This window comes from Trifolium pratense, linkage group LG2, assembly GCF_020283565.1.
Source record: "Trifolium pratense cultivar HEN17-A07 linkage group LG2, ARS_RC_1.1, whole genome shotgun sequence".
Lineage (NCBI taxonomy): Eukaryota > Viridiplantae > Streptophyta > Magnoliopsida > Fabales > Fabaceae > Trifolium > Trifolium pratense.
Window position 1 is genome coordinate 32,949,509 of NC_060060.1, and position 27,669 is coordinate 32,977,177.

The window sequence follows — 27,669 nt, forward strand, 5'->3', positions numbered from 1 at the left end:
CTTCTGGTACATTGAAACCAGATGTAAAACGTTTTGTATATATATTTTTTACATCTGTGGATATTGAAACCAGATGGAAAGACTACTCCTTATAGCTTTTCACATCTGACATATGTTCCTCAGATGTAAAATGCTTATGTAATATGTCATTTTTCTACTAGATCCCTTAAGTTTGGTGAGTATAGTATACTTATATGTTTCTATTTTTGATGTAGGAACAAACATCTTCTAAAAGTAGGTATGTGCTTGCATGTGCTTCTTGAGTTGATATGCACGTTTAAGACGCCGCTAATTCTTGCTCAAAAGCCAATTATGGTAACTTTTCTACTTTTTTTATTGTCCTCGAGTGTGCAAATTAGGAACTCTGGCAGCCGTAACATCTTATTATGAATTAACAAAGGATAAAATATATTTTTAGTCATACTTTTATATTGAATTTTGGTTTTTATCCATATACTTTAAAATCATTTTTTTTAGTCCTTAATTAATTTTCAGTTTTGATTTTAGTCTAAAATGTTAAGTCAACTAACTGTTGACTAATGAAAATCTATGTGGCGTTGCCATGTTGGATTTTGTTGACACGTGACATTCTATGTGGACTGTCACGTCAGTTTTTTTTTTTTTTTTTAAAGTTGTAAAATAATTTCTAAAAAAATGGATAAAAAATAATAGTAAAAATATTGATTAAATAATTTCATTTTTATTTTAAATAAAAGAAACGGTTTTTAATTATTATTGGCAAAAAAATTATTTATTTATTTTTTTAAAAAAAATAATTTTAAAAAAATATTAATTAATTTTTTTAAAAATTAAAAAATGACGTTGCAGTTCACGTAGGATGCCACATGTGGAATCCAACGTGTCGACGCCACGTGGACTTTTGTTAGTCAACTGTTAGTTGACTTAATATCTAAGACTAAAACCAAAACTGAAAATTAATTAAGGACTAAAAAGAATGATTTTAAAATATAGAGACAAAAACAAAAACTCTACATAAAAGTATGGACTGAAAACATATTTTACCCATTAACAAATGAATGCAAAGCTCATTATTTCATTGAGATCCCAATATAAATTAATACTACAAAATGTAAAAGTAATACAAAAATATTACTTTGTTAATTATATAAAAAAAAAAAAAAAGTATTTTACGATGAATTAAATTGCCCTTAATATTGAGATGTGGCAAATTTTCAACAATATCAAGCAAGGTAGCTAGAACTTTTAAACATGTATCTTCCTTTCTTATATTTATATATGATGATTCAATTTTAATAAGGAAAAAATGTGTGTGACATTGAAGTTTGTGGGTAGAATTTGGTCGAAAATTCGTTACCCAGCCCAATCAAATTATTATGAATTGCTCCGGATTCAAATCGTAGATCATGCTCATTAGTCATTCGACAAACTATGAGTATCTTTTTCATTTTATTTTAGAATATATAATAAAATAATCATAGTATAGCAAGACTATTACGTACTATATGTATTAACATATACTGTAATTCACAACAAATGCACTACAATTTCATCTATTAAAATAAATAAATTGCACTACAACTAATCAAGAATGGTACATATACATAGTCGATCCATTTAAAATAAGTATCATGCTAAAACTATACAACGAAACGATTTACTCTAATTTTTTCCTCCATAGGCGTTACGCTAAAATAGTAAAATTAATAGTGCAAACCAAGCAAAAATCGGTGCAATGCAAAATAGAAACATCTTTATTCATTCTTTATATTTTAAATTACAAACTCCTCAATACAAATATAAAATAGTACACTTGCACCTAAGGACTAAGGAGTATACCCCTGCCACAAACACAAACATAGTTGATTTAATCAAGTTTTGCAGATAGATATTATTCCTACGCAGCATATCATCACGACCACCATTAACATTATTTCCACTCAAAACATCACACAATAACTCAAACTCCAATGAACCCAACTAATTTTATTGATCTAGAGAAGTTGAGGATCAATTTCAATCACAACAACACTCGCGACATACAACAATTAGCCCTAATCCCACCACATCCACCAGTTCCACAACAAACTCTAATCCCACCGGTGATCTGCCCCGTCTGCTGGAGCACAAGTTCCTCCATCTGCAATGAGTTTTGTGAGAAACGATAACTTTTGTGAGTTAGCTTTTGTGAGATGCATTGTGTAAAGAATCAGGAATGGATGCAAAGTGTTTTTTTTTTTTTTGGAGGGGGATGCAAAGTGTTTTGAATTGGAGGCAACTGCCCCCACTTACCTCATTATTTATTTAGTAAAAATTAAATATTTTGTTTTTTATACACCAAAATTTAAGGCTTGCCCTTGCTACATTTGTAAATTTCAAAAAATGTTTTGTATCTATTTTTTTTTTTTTGACACAATGTATATACCTTTAATAGTTTATTTATTTTCTAAGTTAGCTTTAATTTTAGTTTAATTACATTTTTCTTCTCACTATGCTCGTGAAATCTTTTAAAAATTAAATTTTTAAGTCCCATAAGTATCATAATTGTTGCAATTTTAGCCCAATACATTTTTCGTGATTTTGGCCTCAAAATTTGTGAATATTGTCCGGAAAATGTTATATTTGCTCTTCCAAATTGGGGAAAAAAATCACTAAATTTTGGGCCAAAGATCGCAATTATTAGAGGTCAAATTGTGGAGTTAGAACTAAAATTACAACAAAATGATATTTTTGAGAAATAAAAAAAAAAATTAAAAAGGAGAACTATGGAAATGAAAATTCTATGATATGTGCCCTCATGCCGTTGAAAAATCGCAGTGAAAATTCTATTTTGTTTTAATTTTTTTGCATTTGAATGTAGCAAAAATCTTCCCACAACATTATTTAATATAAATGATCTTTCCTTTCCCTTAAATCAAATAATTATATTAAATAATGCCACAAAAAAAGACCTGGTATATTGTGTTGGCTAATCAAAGAAATCACGGTTGTAGCAAACTCATCAACAATGAGCATTTCACCGGAACAAATGGTAAAAATCTTCAGTGGTTTCACTGTAAAAACAACAAATCAATAGTATATGTTAGTGCACATATGCAAACACAAAATGATATAATGATTAATAATAAACATAGATCTAGATCCAATTCATCATAATAAAAGACTTAATTTGAATATAATTAGCAAAGAATAAAAATCATGTATCTAAAAAATAAAATGTACCTATCATAGTTAGATCTGATATGAGGATGGAAGTAGAATTGTTTATGATGCAAGAGACATGGGTGATGGGTTTGAATATAGGCAGCGGTGAGTGAGGTGTGAGTGAATGTAGGGATGAAAGAGTATAAATATAAATAGAGTTAGGGATTGGATTGGATTGAATTGAATTTGTTGGCACTGACAGTGTAATGAGTCAGCATAAGAAAGTTCTAGATTCTTGGTCTAGCCGTTATCTTTTCTAGTTTGGGTAAAAAAAAATTTTTTTATTATTATTTATAATGTATTTTGGATTTAGATTACATGTTGCATGCATGATCACATTTAGAAAAAATATCATATGTAAAATTGAATTTAAAGTAAATTTTTTTCAATTAAATTGCTTTAAATTTAAATCATTCAGTCATATATTTGTTTAAAAGTATAAGTTTATAGTCTTTCTCATTTTTATGAATGAAATAATGAATTAATTGATACCGTTTTATTTTTTATTTTTTATTTTTTGGTACATAAAGAGGGCAACAAGCCCAAATAAAGAAAAGAAAAAAAAAACTACGAAATTAGACGAACATTTCTAGGCATGCAAGCCCCTGAAATGTCATCAAATAAGATACTCTGCAGCTCCCTCGGTGGGGCCTCTAAAACAATGGGAAAAAATGAATCATTTGTTAGACTATATGAAGCTAACCAATCAGCACATCTGTTGCCTTCTCGCAAGGTATGGTTAACCTGAACATGCCAAGAAAGATTAATAAGATCTCGAATTTGACGAATCAGAACGGGAGTAGCCCCATTAATCTGCCAATTATTTGTAACCATGTCCACTAGCAATTTAGAGTCACTTTCCACAATTATATGTGAAAAACCTTGGCGTCTAGCTATCTTTAACCCCTCATACATTCCCCACATCTCAGCATGAAGAGCATCACATGTTCCGATCATTCGAGTATAACCTGTTCGCCATTGACCGTCGCAGTCTCGAATAAGGCCCCCACATCCTGCAAGATCCAAGGACTCCTTATAGGCTCCATCACAATTAAGTTTAACCCAACCTCCTTGTGGTCTCTTCCAGCCAATGTAGATAGTGTCAATACGTCTCGACCCTCTTATTAGGTGAAGATGTCCGCCCCTATCAATAGCTTGAACCAAATCAAGAATGACCCGAATAGGATCAGTAGGCCGATGAAAGTCTTCCTCAAAAATAGATTTGTTCCTCCACGTCCAGAGATTCCAACAGGTCTCCATGAATATAGATCGTCACTCCTCTTTGCGTGTTGCATACACTTGATTGGCGAGGTTCTTGAAGATCCAGTCCCTGCAATTCAAAGAAAAGAAATTAGTAATATGAATTGAGGCAACTAACTTGATCCATACTTGGGTTGCGTAAACACAATCTCGCAAAACATGTAAAAGTGTTTCGTCACCATTCCCACAACTAGGGCAAATGGGTGAAACTTCAATCCCCCATCTGCTTCGGCGATAGTTATTTAATAGACGTTCATGTGCCGCTATCCACATGAAATTTTGGAGTTTGTGGGGACCCTTCCAGTCCCATATCTTTTGCCAATCCCCTTCAATATGGTTTAAATTTTGACACTGAAGTTCATAGGCGCTTTGAACTGTGAAGTGGCGAGTTGGATGGAAAGGAATTGATACCGTTTTATTATAACGGAAAAAAATTAAAATGTGAGTTGTATTGAACTTAACAACCATGCTATTATTTTAGCCAGAAAAATTAGAAAAGGTGTATTTTCACGTTTAAAGAATAGAATATTGCCGGCAGACATTAAAATGTTCAAAAAATTTAAGTATCGATCCACTATGGGCCACTCACTTATGAACGTGGTTATGAAGGTGGTCATAGCACTAGTCATCTTCTTACTTGACTTTAAAACTACTTGCAATCCAAATGCATTTCATGTGTTAATTTTCCCTTTTGAGAACATGAGAATAATAATAAAATTTTATGTGTTCAACTAGTATTAAGTTTGATATGAATTAATGATATGAATTAAGTTTGTTTGGTTAAAAAAAAACTAGTGAACAAGGTCTCATTGTTAGACAAAAAAAAAATCACAGTACTCGTACTTAATACATAATCAGCATCGATACACGTACAATACTTGTTTGATACTATATTTCTTCTTGTTTTGTTACGAGTGAAATTTCATGGAAACAGCTTCTAAATTGAATTTCATCAAAGTTCAACATAGCTTTGTGTGGTGTGTTAGTATCAGGACAGTCAGTTGACTATGCTCACTGTGTTGGTGTAGCGGAATCCGCCCTGCACCTATGTTTGTTCTTTGATTTTGCGGCTGAGATATTTTTCACTGGCTTGGTTTGGTTATCGTCATTCCGCCTAATCACTTCTTGCTCTTTGAAGGTATTAGTGGTACAGTTGGTCATAAGATGATGCGGAAAGGTTTTTGGGTGATTTGGCTTGCAACCTTATAGGTGATTTGGAAGTCGAGAAATGAGGTGATTTTCGCTAATGGAGTGATCGACACAAAGGCTGCGGATGAAGCGGTAAAAGTGTTTTCTTGTCAATGGGCTTTGAGTGGTCTAATAAAGATGCCTTCTTGCTTGTTTTACGAGTGGTCATGGGATCTGGGAATTGTTTGATTAGGTAGCTTTGGTTTCAGTTGCTACTGTAGTTGCAGGGTGTTTTACGGGTGCTTCGTTTATGTGGTTTTTTTGCTGCTAATGGGTGGTGATTTTGCTGGATTCTTTGGGTCTGTTAGTTTCAGGTCAGCTGTAACTACCTTCAGTTTTGGTCTTTTTTTTTCTTTTTGCAAAGAGCTGGGGATCGAACCCGTGACCTATAGTGTACTACCCAAATCCCTCACCACAACCCAAATCCCTAGTGACAACCTTCAGTTTTGGTCTTTTAGTTGCAATGTTAGTTGCCTATGATAAAAAAAATATGGTGGAATATCCTCTTGATTGAGTCAGTTTTCCTGTATAACATGTATTTGGCCCAAAAGAAGTCGTATGTATTATACACACAAAATCCGACCAACTTCACATAAACAAGTCCACAGATGTTATGCAGAACACTACCCCCTGAAGGTAGTCCACAGATTTCTTGATAACTAAGATTAATACTAATTTAAGATTGAACATCAGTAAATTCTACAGCATACAAATCCATCCAAACATAGACATGGCTCTCCAATACTCAACACAAGTGGCCTCAGAGAATCACCTATTTGAAAAACAGTTCAGTCGTTTAAAGGGTTTTGTTATATCATAAAACCTTTCAAATTTGGTAAATGAAGATATACCATTCACTCCAACATGGAAGCTAATCTCCTTTAGTCTCTATCTTCCTGATCTGCCATTTAACACGGAAGCTAATCTTGTTTAAAGGTAGTAATTATTAAGTAAACAACAAGCATAGTAACAAATTAATTTATTTAAATGTTCATTATCATGAGCAGAGCAGTTAGCTAAAAATTGAATGAAGGTAAAGCTCCTAAAAACATGGATGTAACATTTATTATGTAGATAACGATAAAGGGTGTTTAGTGAGTAAATGATTAAAGAGAAGTGAAACATTCCAAAGCAATTTTATCCCCTAACACAAAATTAAAGGCTTGTTTGAAACTAAATCCAAGCGGCTCCAAAAACAAAACAAACTCCCTGAGCCTGCTATCTGAAATCACCCCAATATTTGTGATATAATAACTACACATCAAAACAATACCATCTATCACGTACAGACTTAAACACCAACCCAAATGAAAAACTTCTCAACAAAATGACAAGAACTATTGAGAATTTTCATGTATCTATGACTACTAGGAACTCATGCTATAACAGCAGGTAACTCATTGATTTTGTAGCCAGCTCTATGAACTCAAGCAACACAATCTTATCCTTTACGTGAAATCTTAAAAAACAAACAAGTAAACAAACTAATATAATAGGATATGTGCAAATGTTGATCAAAGTATGCCGAGGAAGATGAAAGTATATTGTATACCTCTAAGGGCAGAAGTAAAACCACATGTAGTTAAATGGTGTGCAAGTGTTTCTCCTAACTCCTTTTGCCAATTTGGTGAAGTTTTATCTTCGGATAACAAAGGGGAAAGGGAAACTAGTGCTGTCTCTGATGTTAGATTCACAGTAGCAGATAACACTTGTGGCTGTCCATTAATAACACACATTTAGATTGCAGTAATGATTAGCGATAGTATAAACAAAATTATATTATGTACTAATTTTAGTAAACAACATAGTAATAAATGTAACACAAAAAAAAAAAAACAAGGCTAGTTCTTGACGGTATCGAGCTGTAACAATCTGCTCCCCTGAATACGTCAACTCAGTGCTAAAAAAATTCTCCTCACTACCATATAGTATTCAGCTCTCTCTTCTTGGTGATAAATAAAGCATTCATATTATTTTGTATCTCTCATAAATACTAGCAGTTTCATAATCATGGTTTCTCTAATGTGTACAATTTTTTCTTTGTTTCAAGAGCTAGTGACAAAACTCACACACACTAAATGCGACTTCGAACCCTCGTTCTAGCATACCTCTCTGGTCCTTAATATAAGAAAAATATTCTTTTTTAAATACATTTAATAATTAATGTATCTAAACTATAGACCAAATATATTAGTTATTCAATGTATCTAAAAAGTATCGGATGTCTTTGTACTCTTTTAACCATCTGAGCTGTACTTACATACCATAGATATTGTTTGTTTCTTCTAATTAATTACTCACTTTTCTATTTTATTTCATGAATTTACATCTCTGTAATTTATCTATTTCCACTAAATAGGAAAATGAGTGATTAATTAAAAAAAGTAAGTAGTTGATTATCTTATCCTGTGCAAAATGTTACGAAAAATCAAAATTGAAAATTGAAATATACTACATACTTGAGTTTCTAGAATTTTCTTGACGCTAGAAGCACATCCCTCACACATCATTCCCTGCGTAAGCATAACAAATTGGAATTGAATTCATTTTGGTTCGTTCGTTCATGTCAAAATACAATAATAAATTAATAATAAAGAGAAAAGGATACACACACTGACACACCCGAACATTGAGAACAATAGCATCATCAGAAGGAGGAGGAGGAGTTGAGGCTGAGCACCGCAATGGCATAACAGAGTTGTGGTAGAGAACGCGGTGGTTCAGCTGCTGTTGGATGCCGCTTCTGATGGGAAAATTTAGATTCAGAGGTTTGAAAAGTATCTTTTGCGTTACAACAGAATCCATTGTTTTTGGAATTTGGATTAGAACTATTGAAGATGAAGATGACATGATTGAAGAACAATCTTAATTCAATTGTATTTACTCTTATGATATTTTAGAGTCTATTTAACTTCTTTTTTTATTTAATTTTTAATTTAGCGAACTAATTCTTTTTTTTAGTTTACATGGTTGGAAATGAGGATTGAATCCAGTAGCTTTAGCTCTATACGGTATGATAATTTGGTATGTCATTAATACTCATCAAGATTAACGGTTCATGAATTTTTATCGAATACCGTTAATTTTGATGGGTCTCAATAGCAGATCAAATGATTTTTCAAATTTTTTAGAAAAATTTGTGGATTTTTCAAATTTTGATGATCTGTATAATATAAACTTTCAATTCAAAATTGGATTTTGTAAAATTCGTATTCGTTATAATAATATTGATGACTTCTACACCATAAAAGATTTTATCAAATCTTTCGTGTTAGACGGAACCTAAAACTTACCTTAAAGTTTGATGATGCAAATAAAGAAGTTTTACTAATTTTTGAGGAAATATTCCTAATAATTTGAAAATAAAGTGCAATTATAAGGCTCATGCTAGGGTAAGAGACCCTCTCATATCTCTCACTAATGAACCATTAATTTTTTACCGTCAGATGTAATTGATGGTTTAGAACTGTCAAAATTAAAATAGAGAACATGTATACTTGTGCACAGACAATCCTGTCATACACCTCCTTGGTAGTTGGTATTGTAAGTCTGTAACGTACTTCAACTTTTCTGACGGAAACTACACCAACGCATACCCGCACCACCGACCACCATGATGGCGACCAGCACCGCCGCAGCACCAACGACAACTACCACAACTCGTAAGTAGATGACGGAAGATTCGAAGCTAGTTCAAAGTAGAACTCCAATCTCTTTGGCGTTAACACCGTTAGAAGTAGAACTCCAATTTCTCTTGAAGAATCATTCCCCTTCATTTCATCCAATCTAGCAATGGTTTGTTAATTAAAAAAAATGAAATTTCCATCTTCATAATTTATACTGGAATGAAAAGGAAAGCAAAAACCTTCAAATCTAAAAGAAAACCTTTCTTTGCATAAATTAATTTCCCACATCCTTTCTCCCTCTAAAAGAAAATTACTATATGTTTGTACTATGAAGGAATTAAAAATTGTATATTTCTTTAAAAAATTTATATATTTGAGAGTAGGGGACTCAGATTTTTAACTTAGATGAGGAGGTTTGATTGTGTTTACTTCAAATTTGAGGAAAATTGGAAGTGATTTGAACATGAATTATAAGAGCTTCAAGAAAGAGTCAGGATTGTCCGAAGGCAGCGGAGTTGGGAGACAACGCGGTGGTGAACTTTTTCCCTGGCTGCAATCGTCGGTTTGCTTGATGAAAACAGAAGGGGAGGACAAAAAGGAGTTTGTTCAAATAAAATAAAATAAAATAAAATAAAGGAGTTGTGATCTAGTGTAGAGTACCAACTGTGATCTTGATTGATCTAATGGTTCTCATGTGTTTTTAAGACTGGCCACCGGTGAGAGATATGTTACACTGACGCACGCTAGCATCCGCCCAATTATAAAAGTACAAAACATTGAGTATAATCACTTGATTTTTTGTACTTTTATAATTGCAGCTTGAATTCAATCACTTGATTATGAATACTAAGTTTTAGTATAATCATTTTTTCTTTCAACTAAATGTTTCATTTAAACTACGAAACTTGTAATTTTTTCCCTTTTTTATCCAATCAAACAATTGAAGTTTTAAAAAATAATTGCATAAAACGTATAAAATTTATTTAAACTTATTTTTTAATAAACGGAACTTAAAATTAAAGATGAGAAAAACTTATAATACAGGCTAGTTAAAAAAAATCATGGATATATTTATATCTGTATTATTAACATATCTCTATCGTCTTTGTCTAGTCTAGTGGTTATAGATCTCAAAACAACCCGCCCAAGTTGGATTTGAACTTTATTGATGTATTCGTGGTTTATGGAGAGATTTAATTAAGCGAGAAAAAAAAAAATGAAGAATTTATTTCAGTTAATCACACTCATGAACTGCATCAAAGAAATAAAAACAAGTTATCGAAGAAAAACAAAAAGCATATGTGTGGGTGAAGTGCAAATTAATAATTTCATATGGTTCAAATTAAAATAATGTAGAGACTACATGTATAAATATTAAAAGCCTAGAGGGTCTGCACCCCTCACACTAGAGTAGCACCGCCGCAGCCGGTAATGCCATCAACCACGAGCTTACAACATAATTCTATGACAACATTAGAATAGTCTAAATTTCGTAACCAATAATTAGTCGCTTTCATATCCCACATTTCTACTTCATGCGAAAGGGGATTACTATAGCTCCACATCGTTTAAACACGAATGAAATTATCTTTGTCATCTTTTAAACACATGCATGCACCAAAACAATTTTTGTTATTTGACGACTTTTGTCATTTAAAATGATATTTAGCCATTCACTTTAATTTTATTCACGTACTATCAATCTAGTCTCTAACATGTCGTTCGAAAGAATAATATAAAGAAAATTTTGACATGTAACTATGAAAGATATAAAATCAAACACGATTGTCTTGTTCAAAAAAAGAGATCCGAAAATTAATGATCCATGACCAAATTGAGATAGCTACCTAAAAATATTGTGAAATAATTCCTGAGAGTCAGCCACGATTAAATAGTGGCTAAACAAAGCTGAACTACAAAATATTAATTTCAATTTCGATCAAAATTAGGGGAAGGAATTACTACTTCTCCGTCCTATCCAATAGTGAATGATGTGATGATAAAAAGGGACAATTAATATTGTTTATTTGGAGTTGGGAATGCGTTGTTAAAGCTAAGCAATATGGAGGAAGACTTAGTGTGAAGAAGAGAAGTTGGTTCAAATATAACTTCATTTGTAATTTTGCAAGTGTGGTGGCCATCAAATACAGTTTATACGAGGAACGCTTCTCGTCAACTCTCTGCACTCGTTTCATGAAGAACTTCGCGTACACAATGTTTTAGCATGGAAGGAGGTTTCTCTTCAACTCTCCACACTTAAAATTCAGACTTTGTAGTTTGGCAAAAGTTTAAATGTATTTTAACTGTGTTTAGCCACAATTTAAACTTTCAGTAGCTATATCTCGATCTGGTGACAAATTGTTACTATGCTAGATAAGTTTTTTAAGTATTCCGATTTGAAATGTTGACTATTTAAAAAAAATATGAAAACAAATTTTGAAGTGAAATAATAAAAAGAATAAAATTGAAAAAATAAAAATTGTTTACGGGGGTGATTGGTGAAGGTACAAGCGTACTGTTGGAAAGAAATTATAGAAGGAGGGAAACCGTCAGGGATTCCAGTTATGTGTTGAATTTTTTGTGACTAATTATTGGTTACTACTTAACATCAATAAAATTACTTGAGCGTCAGTTTCATCATGTAAGAAAAATATAAATAATAGGTGAATTCTTCGGTACACATATTATGTGGATGTGTACCGGTACATCGCTGAGGTGGTTAACAAATGGCAAATATTTAATGCAGATTTTATTTCTTTATTAAGCTTTCTATATTAAATCCTATTTTTTAATATTTGCAAATACATCCTTCACATAACTGTAATCACTAATCATGTCCCACAATAAATCAAAGCATGCATCAAATCTTTCGATCTAGATTTTAATTTTTTTTAACAAGATTCAAATATTTTAATATTATTTAATATCCCTTTAAAAAATATTATTTAATATCCTATAAAATAATATGATTTTAGTATTTTTAACAACATTTGATATTTTTTCTTTAAAAAAAACGTATGATTTTAATAACTTTTTATTATTATTATTTCCTTTCAAATTTTTTAATATTAGTAGTGTATAAAGTTTAATATTTATTTACTGTTTAACAATTAATACATATAATTATTAAATACAATTATTTTCTTGTAAAAAAAACTTATAATTTTTAATATGTTTAAATATTTTATTGTAATTCTGTTATTTTTTAGTGATTGGTAATATTTGATAGGGTTAAATAAGTTTTTTGCCTCTGCAAAATTACTAAATTTAATTTTTCGCATGTAATTTTAGTCATGTTGTTAAGTTGATGTGTATTTATGATGATTTTGCAAATATGTATAGAGCGTTATAAAAAGTTTGTCAAAAAATAAGGATCTCAAAATATGATTTTTTAGGTCAGAACATTCGTTACTATTATCTTGATATTTTGATCTAGAAAATTCATATTTTATTCATCTCATTTTGGAAAATACTAAAGTTTTGTAAATATTGTTCTAGACATGCTTGAATGTCGAAATTTAAATTCATAAGTTATTGTTAGTCCAATTAGGTGATATTGAACGACTTGATTGAGAAAATTTGAATTCATTAATGAAAGTAAGTATAATTAGCTAGGTTTACATATGAACTATGTTTCAAGTTGAAGTGTTTGATCTATAAATTTTTATTTCTTGAGTCACATTCGACATTATTAGTTGAGACTTAACAATAATTTCATATAAACTAGGTTTCTTAAGTCATAGTTAATCTAACTAGTTGAGGTTTAACTATTTGAATTCTTAAGTGTTTCTCATTCCAATTTGGTCAAGTTGAATAGTCAGATTGAGAATACATGATCTCCTTAGTCCCTTTCAATCTAGCTAGGTGGATGTGACTTAGCAATCCTTTCATAATTTAAGGTTTCTTGAGCATTAGTTATTAGTCCAACAATATGATATTGAACCGTTAGATTGTTGAAATTCAACTTCTTAAGTATTTATTATTCTAATTAGGTCAAGTTGAACAAACTGAATGAGATGGATTGATTCCCATGGTCACAATTGAGAAAATTAGTTGAGACTTATTTCATATGAACTAGGTTTCTTGAGCCATAGCTAATCTAATTAGTTGAGAGTTATGATTTTTGAAATTAGTAGGGTTAAATCTATATATATAAATCCTAGATAGTTGTGGAATTGTTTATCTAAACCCTAATCCACAAACCAATGAAAACCTTTCATTTAGCCACATCATCCACTTACATCCATTTAATGTGGGGTACTAATTGTAATTATTATTATTATTATTGTTTTGGGTTATTATTCATTTTAAATTTTTTTATTCATTTTATTATTTTGTGTATTTTATTGTTTTTTTTTTCAAAAATGTTAATGTTTTTGCTAATAATCTTTTGTCCAATCTTTGTAAATATAAGGAGTTGGTTGATTGTCATAACTACTTTCTAATGTTAGTAAAAAAGACAAATAAAATAAAGTACTTTCTAATGTTAGTATGAGTTAAGTTTGTTTTATCTTTGCTCCAATAAGTTTCAATTTAATATAAATGTCAAATTCGATAATACAGTAGTTTTTTGGTAAGAGATAATGAAGTAGTTTATCCAACTCATAATCCTCCAATGAGATTTATAATATAAATAAAAACTTATGTTTCAACATTGATTGTTTTCCATGGTTAATTATATGTTGTCATTTCCATAGTTATTTTGAAGATGAGTTAAAGATACTGCTAATCAATGTTAATGAAGAAGATACCAAAGTAACTTCAAATGTGATGTATAAATAAGTTTTTTAAATGTATAAACATCTATATATAATTCCTAGATAGTTGTGCAACCACTAATCTAACCACAGTGTATGAGTATGACCACAAACCGTTTTCATAGTGACATGACAATTTATGGATTACCAACTTATTTTGGTAGATGCAATAGGATCCATTGTAATCTTTTCGAAATGTATAAACACATCTTTAATATCTATCTTATATTTACATTATTATTATTTTGTTGTTATTGTTGTTATTTTTATAATTTTCATAATACTTATTGTTTCAATTTATACAAATGATTTTTCAACATTATAATATAAAATACCGCATAACACCCGTGCGATGCACGAGTATGGGACTAGTATGATTTAATAAGGATAAAATTTATGCGCAGTTGAATTGACTTAGTTTTAAGCTTAGACAAATAAATAAGCTCTTATGTATTATTCATAAGCTTGTCAAAGAATTTATGAAAACAATAGCTTATGAAAATACAATTTTCGCTAGGTAGAAGTTATAAATTAATATTTTTTTGGAGCAACTAATAAACTAATATAAAAGTTTATTATTTGTATAAAATGTTTTTGATAAACTCAAAAATAAAAAGCAAAATAAAATTTGGTCCATGATGAATTTTTAAGTATTGTTAGTTCAGTTAGTTGAGATTTAACAATTATTTATTTGCATAAATCATTTTTTATAAGCTTAAAAATAAGTTAATACAAACAAACTTATTTTTTTGTAAAAGCTACTACTTTTTTTTTTTGTTTACAATTGAGCTGAAAAGCGAACTATGACCTCAAATGTACAACTCAAACTCCTCACCACTAGACCAAACGATCATACTTTTGTAGACAATTTTTTTTTTCAAAAAAATAGTAAAATAAAATTTGGCCCATGATGGATTAGAATTAGAACCCAGAGTATACGTTAACAACACATATAACTTACCAACAAGACAAATAATCATCTTGTTAATTGAACCTATTTGTTATTATGGGCCCGATTGAATTTAGCTTATTTTTTAGTTTATGAAAATAACTTATTCAAATAAATAAAATTTATGTTATTTTGATAAGTTTTCACCAACAAGAATTATATTTTTATAAGCTATTTTCTCATAAACTACCTTGAAAAACTTATATAATATTGCATAAAATCTTATTTGTTTGTAGTGTTAGATTGATTAGGGTTGTTCTACCTTATTTGTTTGATCACGTTGTATTCCCGTTTAGGTTTTAGCCAGGCTAGGTTTAATGTCCTCCGGTCTCTGTATTTTTTATTTTTACTTAATATATTTTTCCTTTTGTCTAAAAAATCATTTGACCTAAAAATTAAATATTGTGCTCTTTATTTTTGGACAAACTTTTTATAATACTCTATACATATTTGTAAAATTATCATAAATACACGTCAACTTAACACCATTACTCTATCTGCATGCATAAACAGTTTGAAGAGATGAAAACATAATTTTTTTTATGTATACGAAAAATTTAATTTAGTTGTATTTAACCCACTAAAATATTATGAAACACTAAAAATTAACAGTATTGCTTATATATATATATATAGACGAGGGATCCATTGACTCTAGGAGTAAGTCTTCATTGACTTACTCCGCTTAATAACTCGATATCGCCATTATATTTCTTCAATCAAACCGTTGAATTCAAAGATCTTATTGAGTAGATAAACTCCAAAAAATTTTATAAAAATTCAAAATATGTAGTTATGTATTCAGACCATTGAAATTCAACAGTTTTTTTTTAAAAGTTTATCGTACGTTCAATTGAAGTTGTCAAAAAAAGTATCAAACAGTTTTGAATTTTTTAAAAAATTTGTGAAGTTGATCTACTCAATGAGATATTTGAATTCAACGGTTGGATTGAAGAAATATAATGCCGATGTCGAGTTATTAAGCGGAGTAAGTCAATGAAAACTTACTTCTGGAGTCGATATATATATATACACACACTAAGAATTATAAGTTTTTTTTACATAAAATAATATATAATTGTATCTATTAATGGTTCAAAGGTAAATAAATATTAAACATTACAAACTAATGATATTAAAAAAATGGAAATATAAATAATATTGAAATATTAAAAACTTCATTGGATGCAATAATAATAATAATAAATATTATCAAAAATAATATATATTTATCCGTTGTTTTTTTTAAAGAAAATACCAGATGTTCTTAAATAATAAAAAATCATATATTTTACTGGATATATAATAATATTATAATATTTGAATCTTGTAAAAAGAAAATATTTGCTTAAAAAAAATTTGAAAAAGTTGAAAGATTTGATGCATACTTTGATTTATTGTGGGACATGATTAGTGATTACATTTATGTAAAAGATACTTTTGCAAATATTGAAAAGTAGGGTTTAATATAGAAAACTTAATAAAGAAACAAAATCTGCATTAAATATTTGCCACTTGTTAACCACATCAGCAGTGTACCGGTACACATCCACATAATATGTGTACCGAAGTGTTCACCTAAATAATAAATAATAAGAATAATGAAATAAATGTCAAATATATACCGCGTCAGTTTTTCACTTTGTCACGTCACTTGAGTGTTGGAGGAAAAAAGAAAATCAAAATAAAATAAGAACAGAGTCTCTCTCTCTCTCTCTCTCTCTCTCTCTCTCTCTCTCTCGCTCGTTTGTTTCATCGTTGATTTCAGATTCAGTCATCGCCATGGCGGAGCGTCCTTCTTACGGATTAGGTCCTCGATTAGGTCATTTTTCCAATTCCTTTGTTGTTATCACTATTAATGCTCGGATCTTGTCACTATTTTAGGTTAAAATACAAATTAGGTTTTGATAATTACTCTGTTAGTTCAATTAGGTTTTGATGATGATTATTTTAGTTCAATTAGGTTATGTTGATACGAGTAATATGAAATATTGAATATTGATAAGTATTGTATTGCTTCACTTCTATGATGCATGTTCTTCTGCTGAATAAAGCTAGTATAGTTGTAATTGTACAGATACAAATGATACTATAGTTTGCATATAGTTTTCTGCTTATCTGCTTAACACTTTCTTCAACTCCCCTGATGAACTAACTTAGAGCCTGTTTGGATTGACCTATATGAGTTAATCCGTCGCATAAGTTTTGTGAGTCTGTAATCCTAACAGGAGTGACTCTAAGTATCATTACAAATACAAAGTAATTTCATTTCTATGAGAAAACTTTAAACGTAATTAAATTGGGATCAACTTTTCAAAAGTTATAATTGTTAATAAGGGCAAAATAAAACACTCCAATTTATCAAGTGTTTTCATAGCATTTAATCCTTATTTGTACAAAAAATAAAACAAGTAGGATTTAAACCAGCGGTATTTTGTGGCTATAGATTGCTTGAATAAATTTTGTTGTACGTAATACAATATTACAATTTTATGTGCAGATATTCAGCAATTACAATTTGAAGCACAACATCGGTGGTTACGACCTGCAGAAATTTGTGAAATTCTTCGTAATTATCGGCTGTTTCACATCACATCAGAACCTCATATAAGGCCACCGAGTATGTTACTAATAAATTTGTTGCATATGTTATTAATAAATTATTTAGCACATCTATACTTACCATGAAATTCTTAGATATACATATACGGGCTGACAAATCACCCAAAGCCTAAGCTTAGAACCAATAGTTTTCGTTGAATTGTTTTTCACTTTGAGGTTTTAACATATTTATCTACTGGAATTAGTAACAACCTCATAAGTGTGCAATGTTGCGGTTTGGATATGACTGTTTGCCCTTCTTAGGTTTGATTAGCTGAATGTAGTTCCTCTCAAAGCTGTATAAATTTTTAAACTGTTCATTATCTGAACTTAAGGCGTATTTGTTCCACTAAGTCCTATATAGTTCAGTTAAAGGAAAATGGGCACTTTGGGAAATTCGTATGCAGTTTTGCATGAAATCTGGTTGCAAAAGAGTATCTCAAGCTTATTGCATAATCTTGATAGTTCACAAGGTTTTAGGACATTATTAGTAGTATTTTGTTTTTGGTGAAAATCTTGCTTTATTTTATCTTCAATGCATCTATTAGCTCCTATTATTAGTGCATATAAATGGGTGTTTGTCTCAATGCATATGATTATATTCTTGGGGATGTTTTCCCTGTTAATATATACCAGTAACATTATTCCCAATAAAGATGTTTGGTAAATATTTATCATTTCTAAGAATGTTCTTAAAAAAATTTCAATTCAAAACTAAATGAATTCATAAATATAAGAAAAAAGGTAGAACAAGGTGAAAGTTGGGCAATATGATTAGAAGAATAAAATTATAACTTCTACTCCGATGGGAATATATAAGATTCCCACCCCTTGACATAGGACTAGATTGTGGGAAAAACATCTGTATTCTCGATTCCCGGGAATAAATAATGCCCATGAATATTTTTTATTACTTGTACCAAACAGAAGGAAACTACATTCCCTAGAGTAATTTTTATTTTTACATGACTTCAAACAAATAAACTCTTAATGACTTGTAATTTACAGGTGGTTCACTTTTTCTTTTTGACCGGAAGGTTTTGAGATACTTTAGAAAGGATGGACATAATTGGAGAAAGAAAAAAGATGGAAAAACAGTGAAAGAAGCTCATGAAAAATTAAAGGTAATCCAAAATTTGAACGAGTTATAATTTATACATTGCTGATGAATCTGGTCTTTTTAGGACATACATATAATCAAGTCTCGGTAAAACTTGCGTATATGTAAGATGTTAATTTTTTTGTCAATCAGTCTTCTCTAATTGAAAAGCAAGTTTCTATACCATTAAATAATTACTCACTGGGTTTGTTTATCCTTCAAGCAAATTTAGGTCGGAAGTGTTGATGCGTTACACTGCTACTATGCACATGGAGAAGAAAACGAAAATTTTCAAAGGAGAAGCTATTGGTTGCTTGAACAGTGAGTATGAACTAATTAATTTAAGATTTTGCATAATAGTATGTCATAAAATAATAGTTTTTTTATTTTATTTTATTTTAATGCCATTTGGGGTTGCATTTAAGTTTTAATATACATCTGCCGATGTATTTTATTCCTTCTTATTATTGATCAGAATATATCTATATATTTTATTGCAGGGATACACACATAGTATTTGTCCACTACTTGGAAGTTAAGGTATTTTTTCAAAAAAATTCCTTATGAATTTCTTACCTTGGGGATTGTGGAATATGCTTTCTTAGCATCAATGTTTAGCAACCAAGTTTAAGCATTATTATATATTCCAAAATATTGTTGTGATATTTGAGCTTCAACTGATATGCCATCTTTTTTATTGTCATGGGAAGTCCCCAACTGAATCTGTTGAAATCTCAACCAATGATACCAAAAGATGTATAATCTATTTCAAAAAGATCCTCTTATCCATATAGCCTTTTATATAAAAATGAAAAAACTTTTATTTTTATTAAAAAATTGTTTGCGCCTGTTTAAGCTTTTGAAATAAAAAAGTAGTCCTGATTATTTGTATTAAATACTAATACTTGTTGTGATAGTCATGTACTGCATATCATGAGTTTTGTTTTTTTGGGTGCCGTACTAAATATCAGCATCACTGTTATTTGTAGTTCTGGTGATGATTAACTTGTGTGCTATATGACTTATTAATAGATGTATCGTGGATTCTTTATCTTTCAGGGGAACAAGTCAAATATTGGAGGAAGTGCCGATAGCGATGGGGTCATATCAGATTCCCAAAAGGTCAACTCTCCGTCGTCTGGTTTTCCCACAACTTATAGTAGTGTGCCTTCACTGAGTACAGATTCCATGAGCCCAACTAGCAGCTTGGCATCTTTACGTGAAGATGCTGATTCAGGTATTTTTGTCTAAATTTTGTTCACGGGGTTTTAAAACTTTGGAAATGGAAAAATAAGCTAACGTTTTTAATATCTTGCGTGGAATGTTTGTGAGTGTGTGGTCCCTTTACATGCAACCTTGCCTTATGTTTATTGTTCTTTGTTGTCTGACATGATTATTTTTGTAATCTCTCAACTAAATTTTTTCTGTATACTGAATATTTTCAGGTGATCATGGACAGTCTTCAGTTTCTGGAACGGATTATATCCCACTTTTTGACAGGGATAAATTTAGCGGAAATGATGGTAATTGTATTGATGGCCCGAAAGCACATGGCTTGGCATCATGGGACACAGTCTTGCAATGCACTGCTGAGTTGAATGCTGATCCTTCTCTTGTATCTATCCCTTCCTTTCCACCTGGTTCCCTGGCAAACATCCTTGACCAAGAACATAACATCTTGGGAGACTTTTCAATGAGCAGAAGTGGCTACACTATTGGAGCAGGGGGCTCTCAGCCTCTCCAACCAAATTGGCAGGTATTTTATGTTACTCCCTAAGACAGCAGAGGGTTTATACAGTGAGTGAGTAGGATTACAAGGGTTAGGTTGGGAGAGACTAGACACGCTCTAATTTCCTAGACTATTTTCTTTCTAGTTTGTGCATTTTGTATTTCAGAACATAGGACCTATTATGTTACTCCCTAAGACAGCAGAGGGTTTATACTGTGAGTGAGTAGGATTACAAGGGTTAGGTTGGGAGAGACTAGACACGCTCTAATTTCCTAGACTATTTTCTTTCTAGTTTGTGCATTTTGTATTTCAGAACATAGGACCTATTATGTTACTCCCTAAGACAGCAGAGGGTTTATACAGTGAGTGAGTAGGATTACAAGGGTTAGGTTGGGAGAGACTAGACACGCTCTAATTTCCTAGACTATTTTCTTTCTAGTTTGTGCATTTTGTATTTCAGAACATAGGACCTATAATAAGCATAGGGTCCGTTTGTTTCAGATTAGAAAAATAAATGATTTTGACATCCCATAATTTAGAGATTTTATAGAAAAGCAGAATTCATTGTGTTTGTTTTTTGGTACAAAATTACCTCCATCTTTTGACACTTATTCTCTCTCTCTCTCTCTCTCTCTCTCTCTCTCTCTCTCTCTCCTCTAAAATATCTAGTTTTTGATAAGCTACTTTTAGCAGCTTGTTTTCGGATTTTTTAAAAAAGCTGTAACAAACAGATGCAATCTTCCTAAAACTGATTTTTTTTTTTTATTTATAAAAAAAAACCCTGCAACAAACAGCCTCATGATGATCTTGATAAATTTTTGGATTTCCATTAGTAAAACTCAGCCATGAACTACATTTTTAACTCTTTGGTCTTTTAGCTTCATGTGTCACAGTAAATGGTTTATTATTGTTGTTACTAGTGTTGTTTGTTATTATTTCTGAAGCTATAGCCTATAGATACCTATAATATATTATTACAAATTTACAATTTTGAGTGGCTTGATTTGGTGACCACATATTAGCTTGTCTTGGTGTCATGTTTGTCTATTGATTGCTTGATTTGAAACTTTGATATTGTAATTGAGTTTGTTTGGTTATCTCGTATGTAGGTTTTAGTGTTCAAACTACTCCTATTTATGAGATTTAGGCAACAAAATCTAACTATTTTCATATTGTTATTGATTGGACACAGATTCCTTTTGAAGACAACACAGGACACATGCCAACTTTTACCCAATCATTGAGTTTGGAATTTGGATCTGATTATGGCACTGGTTTACTAGGGAATGTAGCTCATAATGAAAGTTCTGAAATTGATCCTGTCATGTTTAATTTTCATGGTGAGCCAAAAGAGAAGCTTGCACATCAAAACTATATGGAAGAGACGGTAGATGGACACCCACAAGTTGACCTTAAGTCCAATTCCGCAAATGAAGTTCCTAGTGAAGAAACTATTAACCATCCCTTATCTGTGAGGCGCTCATTATTGGATAGGGATGAGAGCTTGAGGAAGGTTGATAGCTTCAATCGATGGATTACTAAAGCACTTGGAGAGGTGGATAATTTGAATATGCAGTCCTCACCTGGTATTTCATGGAGTACAGATGAATGTGGGCATGTGATAGATGAAACCTCACTGAGCCCATCTCTGTCTCAGGACCAACTGTATAGCATAAATGATTTTTCACCCAAATGGGCCGATGCAGATTCAGACATTGAGGTACTAATTTTAGGGACATTACTTTCAATAATATAGAAAAGACAGTAAATGGTGAAAAGAAAATAAGGACAAAATATCATTTCTTACTATATTAGCATCCATTATTTCAAGTGAAAAGTTCAGACAATCATTTTCTTTCTCTTTTGGCTTCATTCTTTCATCCTCTTCTATAATGGGAATAAATATGGTACTATATGTGGCATTTTCAGATACCAACGGATCTCCCTATGGTTAGATGCATGCAGTTTTTCTCTTTCAATATCGTAGTTTAAAGTGTTCTCCGTTTTGTATTTTTATTGTTGTATTTCTTCTTACATCTGGGTATTTCGTAATGCATCTTAACAATATTCCATCTGGGTATTTGATCAATGGTTGCACTCTCCTTTTCTATTTGGATCTCCAATGCAAAGATGAATCAAGAAAGAACTGGTTCAGTTTGTTTGATATCTTATCCTTTTCAAAACTATGCAGGTGTTGATTATTGGATCATTTTTGAAGACTCAACCAGATGTTTCAACCTATAATTGGTCCTGTATGTTTGGGGAAGTTGAGGTTCCTGCTGAGGTTGTAGCTAATGGGATTCTGTGCTGTCAAGCTCCTCCTCATAAGGTTGGGCGGGTACCTTTCTATGTAACTTGTTCCAATAGGTTAGCTTGCAGTGAGGTGCGTGAATTTGATTTCAGAGAGGGCTATTCTAGAAATGTAGATTATTCAGAGTTTTTCAATAGTTCGAATGAAATGCTGCTTCATTTGCGACTGTACGAGTTTCTTTCTTTAAAACCAGTACACCCTTCAAATCAAACCTTTGAGGGTGATACGGAGAAAAGAAACTTAATTCGTAAGCTTATTTCACTGAGAGAGGAAGAAGATTATTCAATCAAGGAAGAGCGGGTTGTAGAGATGGATATATCACAACACAAGGTGAAGAAGCATCTGTTTCACAGGCAGGTTAAAGAGAAACTGTACTCATGGCTTCTTCACAAGGTAACTGAGAGTGGTAAAGGACCAAACGTGTTAGATAAGGATGGGCAGGGCGTGCTACATTTAGCAGCTGTTCTTGGTTATGACTGGGCAATAACCCCAATTTTAACTGCTGGAGTTAATATCAACTTCCGTGATGTGAATGGATGGACGGCCTTACATTGGGCAGCATCCTGTTGCAGGTTAGGGTTCCCTCTTTATTGTGTTAAGTTGATTGAGCATAACACAATATCTGTTCACTAATTTGGTTGGACCTTCCTTTACTACCCTTGTTTTTAATATCCTGAGACTTTTTGAACTGCTAATTTGTTTACAAATTTAGCTTGTCCTAGCATTCAAAGTTGGTTTAAGTTTCTTTCTGCTACGGAAGTAAGAAAGTAATTAGTAATGCATGTTTCATTGAATAGAATTCTCCCCTTCCCCCCTTTCAGTTTTAAAACTGTTTGGTGCTAAACATAACAGAAGTATTCCTTATGCATATAAATTAACTTTGGTTAGAGCTAATCCCTAAAGCAATTGAGTTGGCCAGTTAAAGGCAGATCACTGAGAACTTTCTATAATTTTGCTCTAAGTAGTATAACTGAAATTGATTCATATATCTTCTGTCCTCCTTTGTTCAGAGAGCGGACAGTTGCTGCCCTTGTATCCATGGGTGCAGATTGTGGAGCATTGACAGATCCATCTCCAGAATTTCCTTCAGGGAGAACAGCTGCAGATCTCGCATCTAGCAATGGCCACAAAGGACTCTCCGGTTTTCTTGCAGAATCTTCATTAACCAGCCACCTTGAAGCCCTCACAGTGGATGATCAACAAAAAGGTGGTCTGCAAGAAATTTTAGGAACAAAAGCAGTGCAGACCGTTTCGGAGCGAACTGCAACACCCGTCTATAGTGATATGCCTGATGCCCTCTGCCTTAAGGATACTCTAACCGCTGTCCGTAATGCTACACAAGCTGCTGATCGCATACATCAAGTATTCAGAATGCAGTCCTTTCAGAGGAAGCAGTTAACTCAGTATGAGGATGATGAGTTTGGTTTGTTAGATCAGCGGGCTCTTTCCCTACTAGCTTCTAAGGCGTCCAAGTCAGGACATGGAGATGGCTTAGTCAATGATGCTGCTACTCAAATACAGAAAAAGTACCGTGGTTGGAAGAAGAGAAAAGAATTCTTGATCATCCGTCAAAGAATTGTTAAAATCCAGGTTTAGTGATCTGTTCTGTTTCTTCATTCTTTTTTAAAACTATGGACATTATTTTGCATAGGTTAGATGTTCTTATAGAAGGTGCAAAATTGATTATATCGGAGAGTTTGTTTGATAAAAACTCAGGTTAAAAATGCTAAAATGCTTTTGTAGTACTGTTTAAGTTATATAAAGAGAGGATAGAAAAAATGAAAAATTTGAGTTTTAATTGTAATTTGCCATAATTGTTGTTACAAAAGATTAAGCACCAGCCCGAATTGATACTAATACAAGACTTATCTTAATTAATAGGAAAACAAGACTTGTCTTAATTAAATAGGAAAACAAATTAAGATAATAACTCAAAAATATGAAAGCTAATCTTAAGATATAATTTTAGAATTTAGACACTTCAACATAAAAAGCTAATCATGTTAGATACTCTAAAAGATATTACAAGACATTTTCATATCTTCTAATACATACTTTTTCATCTCTGTTTGCTCCTTTGATAACCTTCATGTACATACATGTGGATCAAACATTGTGATTGTCAAATTTGAGAAGGCAATGTGAAGAAAACATGTGTTAAATTTTTTCTTCATATTAGGTTCATCTTTCAATGCCATTTACATGCGTTAAAACCCCGTCATCAAATCATATGCTTGGGAATGAAGCGTAAGCCTTAAAAGTGATGCTATCTCATAGAAGAAGGGTACCATAGAATAGTGTAGGCCTTGAAAGGAGTGGCATTTTACTTCATCTGAAGTATACCATAGAATAATATCAATATATCATATGTATCACAATTACATTGAAGTCTTTCCATGATTACCCTACTACCACGACCTGTAAAGGAGTATAATAATAATCTTCAAATTGGTGAGACAGAACTAAAATTCTCAAAATAATATTTTCCCCCGCGGTGCTTTGCACCTCTAATGTACTCCCAGAAGAAAAAGGCCTCTTGTACTCATGGTTTTCTTTTTGTTATCTATTATTTTTTTATCCTTCCATATACATTTGTGACTTGGTTCCACTGACTGTTTGCAATTTTGTGGGTTTAAGGCCCATGTAAGAGGTCACCAGGTAAGGAAGCAGTATAAAACTGTCATCTGGTCCGTTGGAATCCTGGAGAAGGTTATATTACGATGGAGACGCAAGGGTAGTGGTCTACGTGGGTTTCGACCAGAAACCCTTAATAAAGCCCCCAGTCAACAAAATGATTCTCCGAAAGAGGATGATTATGATTATCTAAAGGAAGGACGAAAACAAAAAGAGGAAAAGATCGAAAAGGCCCTTTCTAGGGTGAAGTCCATGGTTCAGTATCCAGAGGCACGCGCTCAATACCGGCGTGTACTAAATGTTGTTGAAGACTTCCGTCAAAAGAAGGTAATTTTTCTAACATCTGGAAAATGTCTAAACTCGTTAAACATTAGGCTTAATGATATGCTAACGATCATTTTATATCTGGCAGGATTGTAATATGGGTTTGATCAGTTCTGAAGAGACAGTTGATGGTGTGGAGGATTTGATCGACATTGATATGCTTTTAGATGATGAAAATTTCAATGCCATAGCATTTGATTCTCTGTAGGTATTACTCCTATTCTCCCCACTGTTAATATATGGCCAGTTGGCTTTATTTGGCATGGGGGAAGTCCTACCCTAACATCATCTTGATGTAAATATTTCTAATCGAAATTACCTGGATCAAAGGCTGAATATATATACATAGGTTTATAATAGCTAGCATGCATTCTGGTTTGACATTCAGATACTGCAATCTAATGAGACATGGATTTTTTTACCTATGGTGATTTTATTATAACAGGATATGATTATGTTTATAATTGGTTGGGGTTGTAACATAATGGTGCAGCTGAGCTTGCTAATGTATTATTTTAATTTGTACAAAAGTCGACTGTAGCCATAAGAATTATAACCAAGTGCTAATTATGATTATCCGTTTTGTTTTTTTGCTTATATTTTTTCTGGTCAATTGGTTTTTCAACTTTCCCATTTTAGCGATAGCCTCCCCATCATGAATTGCGTTTTAAAGTGATGCAGGCGTGTGTTCATCGTGAATTGCCTTTTCAGCTTCATGTATATTGAATGAGTCTGATAACACAAGTACTAATCTGAATTGATCCCTAATCTTATCTTATCTTATCTTATAGGTTATAAAATGAAACTAAAATTTGAGGTACGAGGTCAAATCGAATCCTAGATAGATTGTGTTGGATTAGGCCACTGAGATGAACCATATCAAGACAGCCGGCCTTCTTCTTGACGATGATGAATCAAATAAAAAAAGTCATTGAATTTTTATTAAACTGATCACAAAAATTGAGTATGCTAACACGTGTTCTAATATTGTTTAACCTATTCATAATAGGAAGTTTTATTTTCGAATATAAGTTAAATTATTTTCGAAATTTGAGAGTGTGCTCCTCTTTAAGGTCTCAAGTTTGATTCTCACAGGTGCCAATTTGGGTGGATTAATTTAACTTCTTCAAAAAAAATTATTTTCGAAACACTAGTTTCATTTTCCCGTGAACCATTCTCAACATTTAAGACATTGCAGGATGGAAAGAAGCAAAGTTCATCTGTAAAATTGTAACATGTTAGACAGATGAACATAAAGAGGTTGATGTGAGGGGACATTTAAATGTGTGTGGAGGATCCCCACCTCGTACTCCTTGATAGAATAGAATGACCATTTCAACGCGTGGAAACTCGTGTCATGCTGGTTGATCATGCATAGTTTCAGCAAATACTGCAAAGGCAAAATTAAGTACAAAAGTCGACTGTGCCCAAGTTAACAAATTACACCACATTTTCCTTTTCCTTTTCCATTTTGTATAAAACTAAAGTTAACAAATCATGCATGGTTCATCTCAGTGACTTAATATAAATAAATTATTATTCATCATCATTAGTTTGTTCTTAATATTAACAAAATAAAAATCTAATAAAAAAATATCATCAAAATAAAATACCAAAAACAAGAATAATAACAAAATAATTTATTTTTAGTCATTAACGAAATACTAAGTTAAATTCTACAATAGCACATATATTGTACTTGTTTTGTGTGGCGTGGAGTCTCACTAAGTTGATAAAAAATACACTTCTAAAAAATCTCGATGAGATCATGAGTTCACTAAATATGTGGAAGGAGAATTATAAAAAAATGCACTAAAATATTTTGGATGAAGATGTTTTGAGACCAATTTGAAGCTCAATTAATATGACAAGAATTGTGGTCTAATAATATTGGACAAAATAGAAAACAATCAAGTCTAGTTTTCTTAATTTTATACTGTATGTAATTTTCGTTTTTGGTATTGAAAAGATTTTTAGATGAGCTTTAGCTTCCTTCTAGCCTCGATGC

The 27,669-nt window shown here is 31.7% G+C and overlaps 2 protein-coding genes and 1 long non-coding RNA gene across 7 annotated transcripts; 1 reads left to right on the forward strand and 2 right to left on the reverse strand.

Moving 5' to 3' along the window:
• Window positions 1–1,710: 1,710 nt before the first annotated feature.
• LOC123910598 lies at window positions 1,711–3,305 on the reverse strand. Its single transcript, XR_006810240.1, has 3 exons — window positions 3,202–3,305; window positions 2,931–3,032; window positions 1,711–2,119 (listed from the first exon to the last, which is right to left on the reverse strand). It is a non-coding gene; the product is annotated as an uncharacterized LOC123910598 (long non-coding RNA).
• A 2,864-nt stretch (window positions 3,306–6,169) lies between these two features.
• On the reverse strand, window positions 6,170–8,574 carry LOC123910596 (copper-transporting ATPase PAA1, chloroplastic-like). Of its 4 annotated transcripts, none has more exons than XM_045961756.1 (5): window positions 8,254–8,574; window positions 8,091–8,144; window positions 7,184–7,346; window positions 6,483–6,527; window positions 6,170–6,403 (listed from the first exon to the last, which is right to left on the reverse strand). In XM_045961756.1, the coding sequence occupies exons 1-4, from the start codon at window positions 8,479–8,481 to the stop codon at window positions 6,520–6,522; spliced, it is 453 nt and encodes a 150-aa protein (XP_045817712.1). In that variant the 5' UTR covers window positions 8,482–8,574; the 3' UTR covers window positions 6,170–6,403; window positions 6,483–6,519. The 4 variants fall into 4 exon arrangements, with proteins under 4 accessions (XP_045817712.1, XP_045817711.1, XP_045817713.1 ...); XM_045961755.1 differs by having other exon boundaries at window positions 6,483–6,532; window positions 8,254–8,572; XM_045961757.1 differs by having other exon boundaries at window positions 6,170–6,527.
• A 7,899-nt stretch (window positions 8,575–16,473) lies between these two features.
• Window positions 16,474–26,258, forward strand: LOC123910592 (calmodulin-binding transcription activator 2-like). Of its 2 annotated transcripts, XM_045961749.1 has the most exons (12): window positions 16,474–16,785; window positions 17,464–17,583; window positions 18,573–18,688; window positions 18,896–18,984; window positions 19,164–19,203; window positions 19,723–19,900; window positions 20,109–20,419; window positions 21,585–22,112; window positions 22,584–23,275; window positions 23,714–24,293; window positions 25,341–25,664; window positions 25,750–26,258. In XM_045961749.1, the coding sequence occupies exons 1-12, from the start codon at window positions 16,746–16,748 to the stop codon at window positions 25,867–25,869; spliced, it is 3,138 nt and encodes a 1,045-aa protein (XP_045817705.1). In that variant the 5' UTR covers window positions 16,474–16,745; the 3' UTR covers window positions 25,870–26,258. The 2 variants fall into 2 exon arrangements, with proteins under 2 accessions (XP_045817705.1, XP_045817706.1); XM_045961750.1 differs by lacking the exons at window positions 16,474–16,785; window positions 17,464–17,583 and having other exon boundaries at window positions 18,887–18,984.
• Window positions 26,259–27,669: the final 1,411 nt, after the last annotated feature.